Source organism: Rhinatrema bivittatum, chromosome 1 (assembly GCF_901001135.1).
Source record: "Rhinatrema bivittatum chromosome 1, aRhiBiv1.1, whole genome shotgun sequence".
NCBI lineage: Eukaryota > Metazoa > Chordata > Amphibia > Gymnophiona > Rhinatrematidae > Rhinatrema > Rhinatrema bivittatum.
The window spans coordinates 396,775,600-396,793,720 of record NC_042615.1 but is presented as its reverse complement, the minus strand read 5'-3'; the positions used below and the strand labels follow the sequence as shown (position 1 = coordinate 396,793,720).

General features: G+C 44.1%; 1 protein-coding gene across 4 annotated transcripts in view; it reads right to left on the bottom strand.

The window, feature by feature from the left end:
- Nucleotides 1–18,121, bottom strand: part of PIGG (phosphatidylinositol glycan anchor biosynthesis class G) — a 504,708-nt gene that overhangs the window by 379,964 nt on the left and 106,623 nt on the right. For all 4 annotated transcript variants that reach the window (XM_029601816.1, XM_029601823.1, XM_029601838.1 and 1 more), the window contains exon 6: nucleotides 3,001–3,213. In XM_029601816.1, coding sequence (XP_029457676.1) covers nucleotides 3,001–3,213 — 213 coding nt within the window. The remainder of the gene's footprint in view (nucleotides 1–3,000; nucleotides 3,214–18,121) is intronic.

Below are 18,121 nucleotides of genomic sequence, written 5' to 3'. Positions count from 1 at the left end.
CCATATCGGATCGGTTTACAATTTAACAAAGGGAAAAAACAAGAGTAACAAATTCACGTAAACGAAAGATAACAATAAGTAGGAATAAGTCAAAGTTACAATCAACAGGGGGAGAGAACTTGGAAGCTTGCAACAAGCTGGAAAGAAGATAGGCCGGTAAAAGAAATTTTACCATAGAGTGTACAAGTTAAAAACTTAAGGACGGTGCTTTAACCTTAATGTCTCAGAGTCCATTTATTTTTTCTTTGAGAAATGGAGTGCCAGACCGGGTAGGAATGAAGGCCAACTAGTGATTGTCTGGAGGTTCAGGGAAGGCTTGTTGAAAGAGCCAGGTCTTAAGTCCTTTTCTGAAAGTTAAAAGGCATGGCTCCAGTCTGAGGTTTGGTGCCTGCTGCAGTGCGGCACAGCCGCACTGCAGCAGGCAAAACCCCACCACCATGATGATGAATCTAGCCCTAAATTTGGTGCCTACAGACTGACAAGACAATGATCCCTTTTACATAATTTTACAACATCCTGCATGTTGGAAAGAATAAAAATCCTCACCCGAAAAACAAAGGTAAAGAAAAGCATTTTATTTTCCATTTGCAGAAGAATTTATTTATTTATTTATTTGGCACTTTTATATACCGATATTCATGTAACAAGTTACAAATCACCTCTGTTTACATTCTAACAAAAACCTTTGCACAAGGATGCATTACATTGAACAGGGAGATCAAGACTTGGAACTAACAAAATGGGGATAACAATTAGATAACTGGGTTAGAGTATTACAGCTGAAGAACATTGATGGTATGTCAGTCCTCAGAAGCAGCTTGCTAGCGATGTGGTTCAACTAACAACGCTGCCTGACATGAACCAGACAGGTCATCCGAGTTGGGCAAAGGCTTTGCAAAACAACCATGTCTTTAATCTATATAATATATAATGCAATGACCTAGTAACTTTATGGATCCTGGATTTTCTGCAGGCCAGGATAGTTTTTATTGGATCAGCATACAATTATCTAAAAATATTGTACACATCTGAAGACATCTTTGTGGGCTCTTAACTTATATTCAAAAGTTAAGGAGGCCACAAAGGTGATGTCTTCAGATGTGAATAATGTCTCTTATGTGGCATCTGAAAAGGGACCTATGTCATTTCAAAAGGTCATATACAATATGGATTACAAACTGGTTGTAATGGTAAACGGAACCTACTCTGAAGAGAGAATCGTGTTATGAGGAATGCCACAGGGATCAGTACTGGGACCAGTTCTGTTCAATATCTGTGAGTGAAATTACGGAAGGGATAGAAGGTAAAATGTATGTATGTGTGGATTATACTAAGATCTGCACCATAATGAACATGCCTGAAGGAGTAGAGAGAATGAAAATTGATTTAAGAAAGCTTGAAGAGTGGTCGAAGATTTGGCAGCTGGGATTCAATGCCAAGAAGTGCAGAGTCATGCATCTGGGATGGGGGAATCCAAAAGAGCTGTATGAGATGGAGGGTGAAAGACTGATGCACATTGACCACAAGAGGGATCTTGGTGTAATAGTGTCTGACAATCTGAAGATGGCAACGCAATGTGATAAGGCGATAACCCAAAGCCAGAACAATGCGGGGCTGAATAGAGAGAGGAATAACCAGTAAGAAAAAGGAGGTGATAATGCCCTTGTACAGATCTCTGGTGAGGCATCACCTGGAGTACTGCATTCAGTTCTGGAGCCCGAATCTCAAATAGGATAGAGACAGGACAGAGACCATCCAGAGAAGGGTGTCCAAAATGGTGTGGGATCTGTATCGTAAGACTTTTGAGGAGAGGCTAAAGGATCTAAATATGTATACCCTGGAAGAGAGGAGGTGCAGGAGAGATATGATACAGAACTTCAGATACCTGAAAAGTTTTAATGATTTACAAACTTTGAACCATTTCCGATGGAAAGGAAACAGAACTAGGGATCTCAAAATGAAACTCCAGGGGGGACAACTCTGAACCAAGATCAGGAAATATTTCTTCATGGACAGGGTGGTGGATGCCTGGAATGCCCTTCAGGAGGAGGTGGTGAAGATGAAAATAGTCAAAGAATTCAAAGGGGAATGGGATAAACACTGAGGATCCCTAAAGGCTAAAGGATGAAAATAAAGAAAAGGGTGCATGGGGATAATTGCTGGTGTGGCAGTTACTATCCTTAACCAATAAGCCTTGATACTTCTGATGCAATGGCAGGGAAAAAGGGGAACAGTATTTAGACAACAACCAATGAGGGCCCCAACTTGTACGGTCCAGGGAACTGATAAGCATGTGGGTAACCTGCATGGATCAGCAGTTACTACCATTAACAGAAGGCATGGGATTACTACCTTGAACCGATAAGCCCTGATGCTTTTGACACAACTGAAACATCACTCTCCGCTTTGACGGCAGGGGATGGGGGGGTGAGGAAAGAGGAACTGGAGTCAGACAACAACCAACAGACCCAGACTTTTACAGTCTGGGTTACTGATAAGAAAATAATAAGGAAAAAAGCATAAGACTGCTTCTATGGCCAAGTCCATAAATAAAACACATCAAGCAGCACTGTCTGAATTTTCAAGAAGGCTCATCACCCAGATGTTACTAGCAGTAAATTTTTTATGGGTTATCATAAGGCTTGGGGATAACTGCATGGAGTAGCAGTTGCTACCCTTAAGAGTAACATGAGGGTAACCTGAAAGGCACGGCAGATACTACCATAAAAAGCTTGCTGTGCAGACTGGCTGGACCAGTTGGTCCTTTTCTGCCTTCACTACTATGTTAACTAGCAACACCTCCAAGTTATTATTTGCAACTTGTCTCTTGACCTTTATTTCTACATACGTGTGTTATTTTATTGCATACAATATTTAACCAAACCTGAACCAATCCATTTAAGAAATATAACTTTCAGTTTTATGATGCATAACCCCACTACTTATTGCTTCTCAACTGAGGAACAGTATCATAATCCACAGCAGCAATTATGTACTCACCTTTCTCATAGGCAGGCATATTTTCTTGTAGCAGTCTGCTCAGTTGGAATCCATTCATATGCAAAAACCTTAGCTGTTCTCTCATAGTTGTCCCCTCTACAACAGGCAGTATGAGATTCCCCAAACTATTTCTTGAAATTGGCAGCCCAAGACTTACTGCCAGTGTGGGCGCTAAATCTGTTTGCTGTACAAACTCCAAAGGCCTGTCAAAACCTAAAATAAAGAAAATCATTTAAACAAAAAGCATGACAATTTAAGTAGTCTATACTCACCTCCAAGGAAGCAGAGGGTAGCTATCACATCATAAACACACATAAAAATAGAAGACAGCGATTGTAAAATCAAGGCAGATCCTAAAGAGCTAGATTCTTTTGCAAGGGAGAGCGGGGTTCAATAATTTTATGGCATGATCTTACCCCACAATCTCATGGTGGTTAGGTAAGGAGAAAGAAGAGGACCAAGATGCAGATAATCCAAGTACTCAAGCTGTCTGCCTCCCAGTTCCCCTTTATCCTCAGGCGGAAGTCAGGGCCCCTGAAGAAAATGCAGCTCTATGATTAAGAGTTACTTGGTGGTACCCTGGCTAGAGCCTCCCCAGTCCCATTCACAACTCACAGCAATGTAAATACTGTTTACCTTTAATCCAAATCAATATGGGACCTTCTCTATACTTGGGTCTTAGGTGATTTCCCCATTCCCCGCCTCCAAAATCCATCACTGCATAGGTACAGTAAAAAAAGTGACATCAAATTTAACAATCAATGGAAAGAGGACACTAAGTAAAACTACTGCAGAAGTATATAGCTTTAAAAAGGAAGACTATGATAGAATGAAGAAAGAAAAAAACAAAAAAGTTACAAAGGAGTGACTTTGCCTTTTCAATAGATTAATTATTGCCCCCTTGCAGGTCATTGCTAAAACAATATTAAAAATACCATATAATATAAAGAACTTTAGTTTATGCATCCCTACTGAAGTATCTGGTATGGAAAACCTTACAGTAGATCACTAGATTTAACCAATAACCTTATGATATAAATTCATTAGTTTTAGGGAGCATATACAGATACTTTTAGGAGGTGGTCAATCAGTTTAATAGCAGCAAAAGGTAAAACAAGCTTTAAAAGAGTACAATTTTCTTTTCTTTTTGGTTTAGCAAATGTTGCTTACCTGTAACAGGTGTTCTCACAGGACAGCAGGATGTTAGTCCTCACATATGGGTGACGTCAGTGGACGGAGCCCTGTTACGGAAAGCATTTCGGTCAAAGTTTCTAAAAAGCTTCAACTGACACTGGCACACTGAGTGCACTGAGCATGCTCAGTGCACTCAGTGTGCCAGTGTCAGTTGCAGGGATTATTGCATGCTCAGCCTGCAATAATCCCTGTGACCACAGGTGCCTCCCCCTCAGTCTCTTCTTATAGCAAAAAGCGCAAGCAAAACTAAAATAATAAAACATATGTAGACCCAACTCCGCGGGGTGGCGGGTGGGTTTCGTGAGGACTAACATCCTGCTGTCCTGCGAACACCTGTTACAGGTAAGCAACATTTGCTTTCTCACAGGACAAGCAGGATGGTAGTCCTCACATATGGGTGAGTACCGAGCTGAGGATGCCCGAGAGTGCACCAAATGCACCCAAAGATGTGCAAAAGGCACAACGACAGGGGTGGAATTTGGTAAGGAGGGCATCCTGAAACCCTTAACAGGTTGGTGGAAAGATATTGGTAGTTAAACCGAAAAGAAGATGAGTAGACGGACTGGCCAAACATGAAAGCATGCCGGCCAGTCTTATCTAAGCAATAATGGGCTGCGAAGGTATGGAGAGAGCTCCAGGTCACAGCCATACAAATATGTACAAGCGGCACCGGCCGAAGGTGAGCTATTGAGGCTGGTACGGCCCTAACAGAGTGTGGTTACACACAGTGTTGTAGTGAAATGCCTGCTTATTGGTAGGAAAAAGAGATAGAGACAGTCAATCAGGAAGAAAAGGTCTGTTTGCCCACTGGAACTCGCAGCTTGGCTTTTGCCACAGAAGGAAAGAATTAGGTGGAATTCCTATGGAGTGTAGTGCGGTTTAGATAGAATGCAAGTGCACTTTTACAGTCCAAGGAGTGGAAAACCCTCTCGCCCTGGTGAGAGAGAGGTGTTGGGAAAAAGTGGGCAGAGTATATTCTGAGTAAGGTGAGATACTGCGTCTACCTTAAGAAGGATATGAAGTTGAATACGTAAGACCACTCGGTCACAGAGGAACGCAGGATCGGGTGAGTATGTAACAAGGTGTGGAACTCACTGACCCTGTTGGCAGAAGTGATGACAATGAGGGAAAGAATTTCCCATGCCAGACTGTTAAGTGAGAGGAATGGCAAGGCTCGAACGGGGAACGTATGAGTCTTGTAAGCACTAAATATAGGCCCCGTTCCGTAACCAGTAAAAATAGAGGCGGCTTAATCAGTGGATAACCCACGGTAAGCTGACTCAGAAGGGGTTGAACCGTTAATCGGGTATCCCCACTCCCAAGTGGTACGCCAATTGGAACCGAGGTGTACCCATGTGGAGGATGTCTGGGGAGCAGAATCCGAGGGAGTAAGAGAAAAGAGTGGTGTAGAAAAAAAAAAAGGGGGGGGTGTAATACCCTTTTGTATGCGCCATGTGGAAAATCATGCCATTTTGAATGGTAAGATTTATGTGTAGAAGGTTTTTGTGACGCTACCAGTACCGGAGAACATCAGTGAGTCCATGATATGAGACTGACCTGTGAGAAGGCGAATTGGTTACTGGTGTGATAGATTGAGAAGTATGGGAAAGCATACTGGTCTCGGCCAGGACGTGGATCTGAGAAACAGTGAATCCATCCCAATGCAGCATAATAAGAGTGCTGGCTATGAGAGGCATCGAAAGACACACATATAAGAGGCCTTTGTTGCAGCAAAGGCGTCCATGGGAATGCATTCAAGACATGTGTAGGGAGTAGAATCTGTCCACCGTATGGTTCGATTCAGACGCAGAGGGCAAGGGCGGTTGACCTCAGCACTAGAAGATTTTTCTCGCTACACATGTAGTCCGAGACCATCCGAGAGGATGGAAACCTATATGGAGAAGGTCTGCTAGTGCGTTCAGGAAGTCTGTTAGATAAGTGGCCCGGGGATGCATGGAGAGAGCAAGGGCCAAGGGTAGAGCTGCGCCGCTTCCTAGCAGAGCAGCTAAGAGGTTGTGCGTGCTTGTGTGTTGGAAATACCACATTCTCACTATGCTGTCTGTATGCATAAAGGTTTGTTGCAGAGGCAGTATTGTAAGGCATAAAGGCATAACTCATGGCTCGAAGCTCCTGGAAGTTGATGTGAAACTCTGCATGGAGCGGAATAGACGCATATTAGGTTGAGAAGATGTTAGTTCGAACTCTGCCACCCTGAGCAAATGCAAGCATGAGCAGGACCAGCCTAGGTTTTGGTTTTAGATCTGCAATATGGATCAGGGACAAAAGTGGTTGAACAGCTTAGATCCACTGATAATTGAAATTTCACTGAATCTTACTCATAGCAAATCTGGACCTATGAGTAAAGTGCAAGGTGAAAAAATCCCGTAGTCCAGCAATGAAAGAATTGAGGAGCTGAGGTTACGTTGTATGCGCACAGAGACATATAGGAATTTGTCAGAATGTCTGCGCGGTTGTTGGACAGGAAGTTCGTTGTGACTGTGGTGTCCAGAAGTGTTCTATATGGGATTTATGATAGTTAACAGCAATCCCAGGTAGTAGATTTATAGTGAGTCGTGAAGAAGATAGAGCTCCTTGCTTGGATTGACTGTTGTTATGCAGCTGTCCATGCAAGGAAAAGCGTGAATGATGTTTTACTCCGTAGAGAAACAGCAGTAATTTAATGAACTACCCAAGTTGCCGAAGCTGGAGCAACTGGCAGAGCTTGGGACTGTAATATTGTTGACTCACCATGAAGCACATAGAAAGATTAGAGGAGAGAGGCAACCTACTTACTGCAGTATGGAAGTATGGTGACGAGAGACACCATTTTACCTGTCCCTTCTGAAGAAAGTTGGTATTTCTGAAGCCCAGGATGGGCGGAGAGTAACTACTTTCTGTTGAAAGAAAGAATAGTGAGATTAAAACTCCCCCCCCCCCCCCCCCGCGCTCTGTAGCGTCCGGAGGGACTGTACCCCGAACCTTGGTACCAAGTGGGGTGACCGCTCTGATATCCAGCAAGTTGAGAGACCAGGAGGTGTCCAACTGGCAGGGCTGATATAATCTGGATATCATGTAATCTCCCACGGGAGCGTGAGCGGTAAAAGTCTTACCCGCATTTCTGTGTGCTGTACAAGAAAACGTCGAGACCTGTCGCCAGGCCTCGAGGTGGATTTGCAATTGAGGCAGTGTTTGTTGGATCTTGTGTTTAGCAGATCAGCGAATACATCTGGGATTTCGGACCTTAATTAGGAACCAGAAGCCAGAGTATTAATCAGGACAGAGTCCCGTTGCTGACAACGGGAGGATGTCCTGATGCAATCCCAAATGATTGGTAGAGAGGTTCTCTTGGTACTGTATCCGACATAGCTGGCAATAGCGATATGTGACACTAATACGGTTCTTGGAAGACAAGACGACCTAGAATCTTTCGAACCATATGGCCCGATTTAGAGAACAGGTCTCAATGGGATTGTCGCTGAAGCGGGATTAGATTACTTACCGATGAGCCGGTGAAGATCGATGGCTCCGTGGATTTCAGGAGGCATCGAGGGACAGCCTTAAGGACGTAAATGTCCGACTCAACTCTGTAACCTGGTATGGTAGCGCAGATACAGAGGAGACAGGCTGAGCGTGTCTGGTGCTACCCACAGTAATTTGTGGAGCGTCAGAACCCCGCACCGGTGTCGGTAGGGAACGCCTCGGGTACAGGGGAGCCATTATGACTCATGAACCTGGCCCTCTTTGCAGAGGCTCGACGTATTGTAACGCCAGTGCAGAATTCCTCAGAACTCGGTCCGGTCATTCTGGAGCACCGAGGACTGCCAGCACTGTGTGGAACAGTGGCAGTGGCAGTAGCGATGTTGCTCAGCCCAGGCATTCTCCAGCACCAAGTAGGATAGCGCCGGTGACAATGAGTGCCACGGTGCTCGGCCCGGTCTTTCCACAGCACCGAGGTGGATGCCCTCGCTGTCTTGGATGGCGAATGATAACGGACTGTCAGCATACCTGCACTGCTCCTGGCACTATGTAGTTTCGTAGGCTGATACGGGGCTTTAGTTAAGAAACCAAAGCATGGAGCACTGTGTTTAGGCGAGGGCATTGCGTGTAGGTGCTATGTCAGTATTGACGGTATCGATGGCGGCATAGAAGAGGCCTCGAGGGTATCGTCAAAAATATAGATGAAAAAACGTCGATGGCCCGGACAGAGCAACGATAACAATGATGGAGGCACCGATGGCATCGGCGTAGGTATCGATGGAAACGATGTGGCATCGAGAATCGAACAGACATCGATGGCATTGGGAAATTGATACTGGCATCGACGGAATCGATGGCCACATTGATAGGAACGAGGACACCAATGGATATGACGTGGGCGTCGACGGCATCAACGGGATGGAGATGGGTGCCGACCGAATCGATGGCACCGAGATGGGCATCGACGATGGCATTGACCCAGGCATCGCTGGCACAGACGACACCAAGGTGTGCATCGATGGCATTCACCGGGCATCGATGACATCGATGGAAAAATCAGCGCCATGGATGAAAACATTGATGGCACTGAAAGAATCAATGCGGGGATCGATGGCATCGAAAAAGGCAGGACGGCCTGGATGGGGGTATCAACGGTAGCGATGGGGGCATCGACTGCACGAAGCTACCGAAGTATGAATTCGACAGAGGCCCTGGCGGCAACGCTAACCATGGAAGCCCCTATCCCACTAGCGCTAATAACCAGGCAGAGGGTCACAGTAGGACACTCGCAGGCTATGTGGGGCTAACTGTGAAAACAGGGCGAGGGAAGGCTGCAATTCGGTTGGTAGGCTGGGGAAACCGTAGTGAGGTGACAGAAACAGACCGAAAAACAGGGCATAGTACTCACCGAGCGTCGATTAAATGTATGCGAAGGGAGACCTGTGCAGGGAAAAAGTGTTCGTGAAGTAAAAGTTTAAGTGTTTCCGTGTGGAAAAATTGTGAGAATTTCTCACAGAGCTCCTAACTGCTATGCTTACTGCAGAGCGGAAAAAAAGAAGACTGAGGGGAGATACCTGTGGTCACAGGGATAAATTGCAGGCTCAGCATGCTCAGTGCACTCAGTGTGCCAGTGTCAGTCAAAGCTTTATAGAAACTTTGACAGAAATGTTTTCCGTAACAGGGCTCCGGTCACTGACGTCACCCATATGTGACGACTACCATCCTGCTTGTCCTGTGAGAAAGTTTGTTACAGTTTCAGTTTCACAGCACAAGGCAGTGTAGTAAAAGCTAATCGGAACGTGAGTGTTATCTAAGCTTAACTTTGCACTTAAGAATTACACAATGCTAAACTAATTAAGCTGAAGGTAATTAAGCCAGTTTTCTCACTTTACAAGGTACTGCAGATGTCCAGGGTCATTCCTGTAACAGAATGCTGTCTTAACACCAAGGGGTAATAGAGCAAAGCCCCTTAAGGTGGATGACAGGTAAAACCCAAAAAGTCTCACAGATATAAGGGCAGAAAAAGGATAAGATTTACTAACTGGCCAAAAGTCTTTCAAGAGATCTTGGCAAAACTCCTACTACTCAGAGCAGGTATTGGGTATGAAACTCACCATATTTTTCGCTCCATAAGACGCACCTGACCATAAGATGCACCTCTGATTCAGAGAGGGAAAATTTAAAAATAAAACAACAACTTTGTGCTAAACCGGCTCTGTCCCCGGGCATCTGTGCGTCTTATGGAGCAAATTAGGGGAATGCATAACTTTTTTTTTGTTCCTATTTTGTTTTTGGGTCTGGGGAGGGCCATTTCAGTCCACTCCCCAAATCAGCAAACTTTTATCTTTCTCTTTCCGTGGGAACCCCCCCCCCCCAAAAAAAAAAACCCATCCCAACACTTTAAATTAACAACCCCCCACCCTCCTGACCCACCCCAAGACCTGCCAAAAGTCCCTGGTGGTCCAGCAAGGGTCTGGGAGCAATCTCCTGCACTTGGGCCGTCGGCTGCCTGTAATCAAAATGGCGCCGAAAGCCCTTTGCCCTTACTATGTCACAGGGGCTCCCGGTGCCATTGGTGGGCCCCAGTGACATAGTAAGGGCAAAGGGCCGTCGGCGCCATTTTCATTACTGGCAGCCGACGGCCCAAGTGCAGGAGATCGCTCCCGGACCGCTCCTGGACACCCGCTGGATCACCAGGGACTTTTTGGCAGGTCTTGGGAGGGTCAGGAGGGTGGGGGGTTGTAGTAAATTAATTTGGCAGGTCTTGGGGGGGTCAGGAGGGTGGGGGGTTTGTTAGATTTTTAGTATATTTTTATATTCGTTCCATAAAATGCACAGACATTTTCCCCCCACGTTTGGGGGGAGGGGGGGAAGTGCGTTTTATGGAGCGAAAAATACAGTAACTAGCAGGTTCACTGTAGCAATCAAAGTTCTGTTAAAGCTCTCTTGGCAGAGCTTTGGGGAATCTGAGGTGTAAAAGCCACAGGCAAAAGCCCTAACCAAAGGCACTTTTGGGTAATGTCCGTTTAGATAAAATCCGTCATCTGGGTAACTCAGAGTCCCTTTTCTCGGAGTCAAACTTCATTGAATATTCAGTTCCATAGGCTCCAACACTGATCTTGATTGAATGTTACCACCTCCTATAGAGACAGGATTGGTGGGATGCAAATGATATTATCTGAATCCCAATGCATAGGAATATTCTCATATGGGTTAGAGTCCATTAGCAAAACACGTGCTAGAACAATACCCATTTCATATCTGGATACAAAATTTTTACCAAGACATGTCTCACATTTCTGGAGTCCAAGGTTCTCTTCTCACATTGGAAGTGTAGGAAACATCCCAATTCTTGCTAACAAGGACAAGCAACTAAGATAGACCCTCTGACGACAGTAAAAATAGACATTGGCCTATTCGGGCTATGCACAGTTAAATGCAGAGAAAATAGACATTGCCTGTTCTGACATCAGCAGCCCAAACAAAGCTCTGCAGTGCTGTGTAAATAACCAAGCTGATGGATTTATGAGTTGTGCTAGCCAAGCTGTCACCAAAATGGGGCAAAAGAAACATCAGCACAGATGCTCCGATGTGGTAATCGGACATCCAATATTGAAGCCTCTTTTTATGGCTCCTAGTGTCCATCCAGGATCATAGTTTAGCAGAGCTCTGTCAAATGTGAACTCTCATTCATCAGAACTAATGAGACACAGGTCTGATAAAGCATGGGAAGGTCTGCTAATTAAAGCCTTAATTATGCATTCACCTGACTCTATATGAGCTGCTGAATTATGCATAGGGGAGCCCTTGAAAAATAACATAAGAGCATAAGAACATAAAAATGCCATACTGGGTCAGACCAAGGATCCATGAAGCCCAGTACCTTATTTCTAACAGTGGCCAATCCAAGTCACAAGTACCTGGCAAATACCCAAACATTAAATAAATCTCAAGCTGATATTGCTTATTAATTAATAGCAGTTTATGGATTTTTCCTCTAGGAACTTATCCAAACCTTTTTTAAACCCAGTTACACTAACTGTCGTAACTATATCCTCTGGCAATGAATTCCAGAGCTTCATTATGCACTGAGTGAAAAAGAATTTTCTTCCATTTGTTTTAAATGAGCTATTTGATAACTTCATGGAGTGTTCCCTAGTCTTTCTATTTTCTGATAGGCCGATACAATAAAAATCACGGGAGAGTGGGCGAGAGAAATTAATGCCTACCTTTGGGTAGGCGCTAATTTCTGAAAGTAAAATGTGCGGCTTGGCTGCACATTTTACTTTCTGAATCGCGCAGGCATAACTAATAGGGCCATCAACATGCATTTGCATGTTGCGGGCGCTAATAGTTTCGGGGGGATTGGACGCGCATTTTCGGCGCCATTTACTGAATAAGGGGTAAAGCTAGCGCGTCAAAAACGCGTGTCCAAATGTGGGTTAACTGTATCGGCCCGAGAGAGCAAATAACCAATTTACATTAACTTGTTCAAGTCCTTTCATGATTTTGTAGACCTCTATCATATATCCACCCTCAGTCATCTCTTCTCCAAACCAAACAGCCCTAACTTCCTTAGCCTTTCTTCATAGGGCAGCCATTCCATGTCCCTTATTGTGGTCGCCCTTCTCTGCACACTCTCCAGTGCAATTATATCTTTTTTGAGAGGCGATGACCAGAGCTACACACAGTATTCAAGATGTGGTCTCACCATGGAGCGATACAGAGGCATTATGACATCCATCGTTCATTTGCCATTCCCTTCCTAATAATTCCTAACATTCTGTTTGCTTTTTTGATTGCTACAGCACACTAAGCTGACGATTTCAATGTATTATCCACTATAACACCTAGATCTCGTTCCTAGATGGTAACTCCTAAGATAAAACCTAACAATGTGTAAATACAGCAAGGGTTATTTTTCCCTATATGCATCACTTTGCACTTGTCCATGTTAAATTTCATCTGCGATTTGGAAGTCCGGTCTTCTAGTCTCACAATATCCTCCTGTAATTTATCACAATCCACTTGTGATTTAACTACTCTGCATAATTTTGAGTCATCTGCAAATCTGATCACCTCACTCGTCATACCTCTTTCCAGATCCTTTATAAATATATTAAAAAGCACCAGTCCAAGTACAGATCCCTGAGGCATTCCACTGTTTACTTTTTTCCATGCTGAAAACAGACCGTTTAATCTTACTTTGTTTCCTGTCTTTTAACCAGCTTGCAATCCACAAAAGGACATTGCCTCCTATCATATGACTTTTTAGTTTTCTTAGAAGCTTCTCATGCAGGACTTTGTCAAACCCCTTCTGAAAATCCATACACCACATCCTGGATCACCCCTGGAGCCCTTTTTAAATATTAGAGTTACGTTGGCCATCTTTCAATCTTTAGGTACAAAGGATGATTTTAATGATAGGTTACAAATTAATTGAAATAGGTCTGAAATTTTATTTTTTGGTTCTTTCAGAACTCTGGATTGTATACCATCTAGTCCAGGTGATTTACTACAATTTGTCAATCAAGCCTACCACATCTTCCAGGTTCACCGTGATTTGTTTCAGTTCATCTGAAATATCACCCTTGAAAACAGTCTCCAGAAGAGGTATCTCCCCAACATCCTCTTCAGTAAACACCAAAGCAAAGAATCTGTTTAATCTTTCCGCTATGGCTTTATCTTTCCTAAGTGCCCCTTTAACCCCTCAGTCATCTAACTGTCCAACCAACTCGTAGTCCTGGGGGAATTCTGCGCTACTGCAGAGCGCAGAATTTGCGCAGAATTCCCAAATTCTGTGCAGAAAATAGCAGAGGAAACTCCGGCATGCCGCGAACAGAGCACGCGAAGACGAAGGCCCGCTGTGCCATGGGACGCGCTCCACTCGCAGCAAAGATGAAGGCTCCCGTGTGCTGTGAACGGAGTGTGCTCCGCTCGCAGCGAAGATAAATGCCCCGGTGAGAGACAATGTGTGTGTGTGTGCAAGAGAGGAGAGGGAGAGGGGTGTGAGTGGAGAGGGGGTGTGAGAGAGGGAAGGGGAGGGTGGGAGAGTGGTATGAGAGAGGGAAGGGTGAGAGAGCAGGGGGGTTAGCAGGAGGGTGTAAGAGAGAGCATGGGAGATGAGGGGAGAGGGATGCTTGAGTGTGGGTGCCAGAGAGAGGGAGCCTATATGAGGAGATTGTGAAGGAGTGTGTATGTGTGTGAGAGATTGGGAGCTCATGTGTATGGAAAAAGGGATCGTGTGTACGTGAGGGTGCTAGCCTATGTGAAGGGATTGTGTATGTGTGAGACAGAGCCTGTGTGAAGGGGTGCATAAGAGTGAGACATAGGTAGCCTGTGTGAGGGAGCTTGTGTGGGTGTGTATGCAAGAGAGAGGGCCCTGTATGAGGGGATCTGTGTGTGTGCAAGAGAGTTAGAGAGCCTGTATCAGGTGTGTGTTTGTGTACTAGAGAGAGGGAGCATGTGTGTGAAAGAGGGAGGGACAGAGGGAGCCTGTGTGAGGGGTGGTACTGAGAACAGGGTCAAACTCTGGGACTGGCAATAGAGTGGAAGGGGTTGAGCCTAGAGAGGGCAATGTGATACTGGCAGGTGGAAGAGTTGGGGCCTGAGAGGGCAAAGTGGCCAGGGGAGTAGGGAGAGCGAGTGGAAGGGACACTCTTACAGTGAATTTCTAGGGAAATTCTGCTCAAAATATTTAAAATTCCGCATCTTTAAGTAATAACTTTTTTCTGTATTAATTTAAAATGTAATTACTTAAAGACAGTCATATAAATTGTGTTATTTTGACCAATATAAAGTTTACAGAATTTTAAGTTTTTGTGCGAAGAATTCCCCCAGGAGTAAACTCCCTTGCAGGCTTTCTGCTTCGAATATATTTTTTAAGTTTTTATTAAGAGTTTTTGCCTCTATGGCCAACTTATTTTCAAATTTTCTCTTAGCCTGTCTTATTAATTATTATTAATTAATTATTATTATTAGTTATGTTAGATTCATCGTTCAAAATGCTATATCACATCCTGTTCAATGTTATTTATATTTATATTTATCCTAATCAGATCCCAGTTCTTACTTCCTGTTATCTGTAAGACACTCATATGTTATGTCATCCCAAAGTTACTTGTAAACCGAAGTGATTAGTAACATTGTTACTAGAACTGCAGTATATAAAAAATGTTAAATAAATAAATAAATAAATAAATAAAATTAATGTCTTACATGTAACTTGCCAAAGCTTACGCTTTATCCTATTTTCTTCTGCTGGATCCTTATTCCAAATTTTTGAATGATGATGTTTTGGATAAAATAGCCTCTTTCACCTCACATTTTATCCATGCTGTCAAATCGTTTGCCCTTCCTTTCAGCTTTCTTAATGCATGGAATACATCTGCTACTTCTCAGGGTCAGTAGATCAAGATCCATCTAAAGAGGAAACAGTGACCTGAGTGCTTTTGCTTTCCCCCTCCTTTGCTCCTTGCATCCTGGGACGAGGTGACTTATGGAGACAAGGCCTAAGAGACTTGAGTGTTGAACAGTCTGGCGCTTCGGTAGCTGTGATTGTCCTCTCTACCTCTGTGCTGGAGACTTGTGGAGAGGGACCTCCCAGCCAGCCCAAGAACATAAGCTACTGCCTCCACATGGTAAGAACCTGGGCTCCATTTCCTACCCCCATGGGTTAGAGTAAGGTAGAGCTTATTAGCATTCAAAAGTTAAGTCTCTGCTAAAGAGAGGTGAAGCCAACAGAAATGAATGGTAATTGGATAAGTACCGGATGTTAAATATGCTTTGGTAACTATTGTGTCCCCAATTGCCTGTGTATTTCTTGACACAGTGTTAAGCTTAGCCCTGTTTAATTTTGGAATAAAGGAGATTTGTTTTGTTCAGCAGTTTGACTAATTTTCTAACAACGAACAGGAGGATCACTGGTAAATAGTAGGTACATATATATATGTTATATATGTTTTATAACTACTGTCATTTATTTGTAGGATGAGGGAATAGTTTCAGAAGGTGTCTGGATTTTATAAACATATGAGGTGTCACCTGATGAAGGCTGTGACGGCCGAAACATGGTCCATGTTGGGCATTTTTGTGAACGCTACAGTGGGAGCTAACTTTTTTATTTCATCAATAAATAAAAAAATATATATAAACTTTTTTTTGGGATATATTAAAATTAAACAATTAAACATTCCACCTTCCGCACCTTACAATTGAACAACAGGACTACTTGAATAGGCCGATCATGGCAGAAGAACTCTGTCGGCCACGCTAAACGATTCAAAGCCCCGGGTCCCAATGGATATGGAGCAGAATTTTACAAATGCTTATTGGCTCAGGCAGAAAACCCATTGGTGCAGGCATTCTCTGCAATGCTGGAATCGGGCTCCTTTCCAGAACACTCAAACCGAGCGTACATTACTCTCATTCTAAAACCGGGGAAAGACCCATCATCACCAGACTCTTATTGACCTATTTCTCTCCTAAATTTTGATCACAAGATAATGGCTAAGATACTGGCAGACAGGCTAGCAGAGGTTCTTCCGCATTTGGTTGGAGTGGATCAAGTGGGTATTATCCGGAAACGCCATGCTCTTACCAACATTCGGAAAATATTAGCGGCCATGACAATGTGTCAACAATTGGAAGCCCCGTTCTTGGCCATTAGTTTTGATGCAGAGAAAGCGTTTGATAGGGCTTCGAGGGTTTATTTGTAAATGCGATCCGTCTTTTATATTCCAATCCAGAAGCGCTGATCGTCGCCAACGGAGCCCATTCTGAAGTCTTCTCCATCTCCCGAGGTACACGACAAGGATGTCCGTTATCCCCGTTACTCTTCATCCTTCATCTAGAGCCTTTACTTTATACAACTCACTAAGGAAGTGCGGGGTGTCCGTTTTCATTCAACTCTCTTTAAGTATACCGCATTCGCAGATGATATCCTGGTTTTTCTTACCAATCCGGTTTCCTCCTTACGATCTCTTTTACGGCTAATTTGGACCTTTGGAGCCTTCTCTGGTCTCCGCTTAAACATGGGGAAATCTAAGGCTTTAGCATGTCCGATAGAGCTCCAACAGGAGTGGGGAGAGGATTTCCCTTTACAGTAGGCAGTAGATTCCTTCACCTATTTGGGTATTGTTCTTTCAAGGGACCTAACTAGACTTTATGCACTTAATGTTTATCCTCTTTTACTTAAGACCCGCGATCGTCTACAGGCATGGACTGCCTTTCCCCTCGCCTTGTGGGATAGGGTTCAGCTGTTTAAGATGGTGATTCTGCCCAAATGGCTCTACCTTCTTCAAAATCTCCCTCTCGTCTTACGTCGGGTGGACATAGTACAGTTAGACAAGTGCCAGTGGCGCTTTTTCTGGCGTAATGGGAAGGCCAGGATCCCCTTGGCCTGGATGCGTATGCCCTGGGGGAGGGGAGGTTTGGGGGTTCTGGATATCGCTCTTTATAATTTGGCATGTAATCTTCGGTTAATTAGGGACTGGATTTTAGATTCCTCCAATTTCCAGAACTTGACTGTGGATAAAGCATTTACCAATCCTTATGCTCTTAATTATGTCCTGCAAGCGGCTTCTCCTCAGTTAAATTCATTTTTACATAGAAACATAGAAATGATGGCAGAAGAAGACCAAACGGCCCATCCAGTCTGCCCAGCAAGCTTCACACATTTTTTTTTCTCATATGTTTCTCTTAGCTCTTTGGTTCTATTTCCCTTCCACCCCCACCATTAATGTAGAGAGCAGTGATGGAGCTGCATCCAAGTGAAATATCAAGCTTGATTAGTTAGGGGTAGTAACCGCCGCAATAAGCAAGCTACACCCATGCTTATTTGTTTACCCAGACTATGTTATTCAGCCCTTATTGGTTGTTTTTCTTCTTCCCTGCCGCTGAAGCAGAGAGCTATGCTGGACATGCGTGAAGAATTAGTTTTTCTTCTCCCCTGCCGTAGAAGCAGAGAGCTATGCTGGATATGCGTGAAGTATCAGTTTTTCTTCTCCCCTGCCGTTGAAGCAGAGAGCTATGCTGGATATGCGTGAAGTATCAGTTTTTCTTCTCTCCTGCCGTTGAAGCAGAGAACAATGCTGGATATGCGTGAAGTATTAGTTTTTCTTCTCCCCTGCCGTTGAAGCAGAGAGCTATGCTGGATATGCATTGAAAGTGAAGTATCAGGCTTATTTGGTTTGGGGTAGTAACCACCGTAACAAGCCAGCTACTCCCCGCTTTGTGAGTGAAAATCCTTTTTTCCACATTTCCTCTTGCTGTTGAAGCTTAGAGCGATGTTGGAGTCACAGTAACCATGTGTATGTTTATTGAATAAGGGTATTATCTCCAGGCAGTAGCCGTCATTCTGGCGAGCCACCCACTCTTCATTGACGGCCTCTTGACTTTATGGATCCACAGTGTTTATCCCACGCCCCTTTGAAGTCCTTCACAGTTCTGG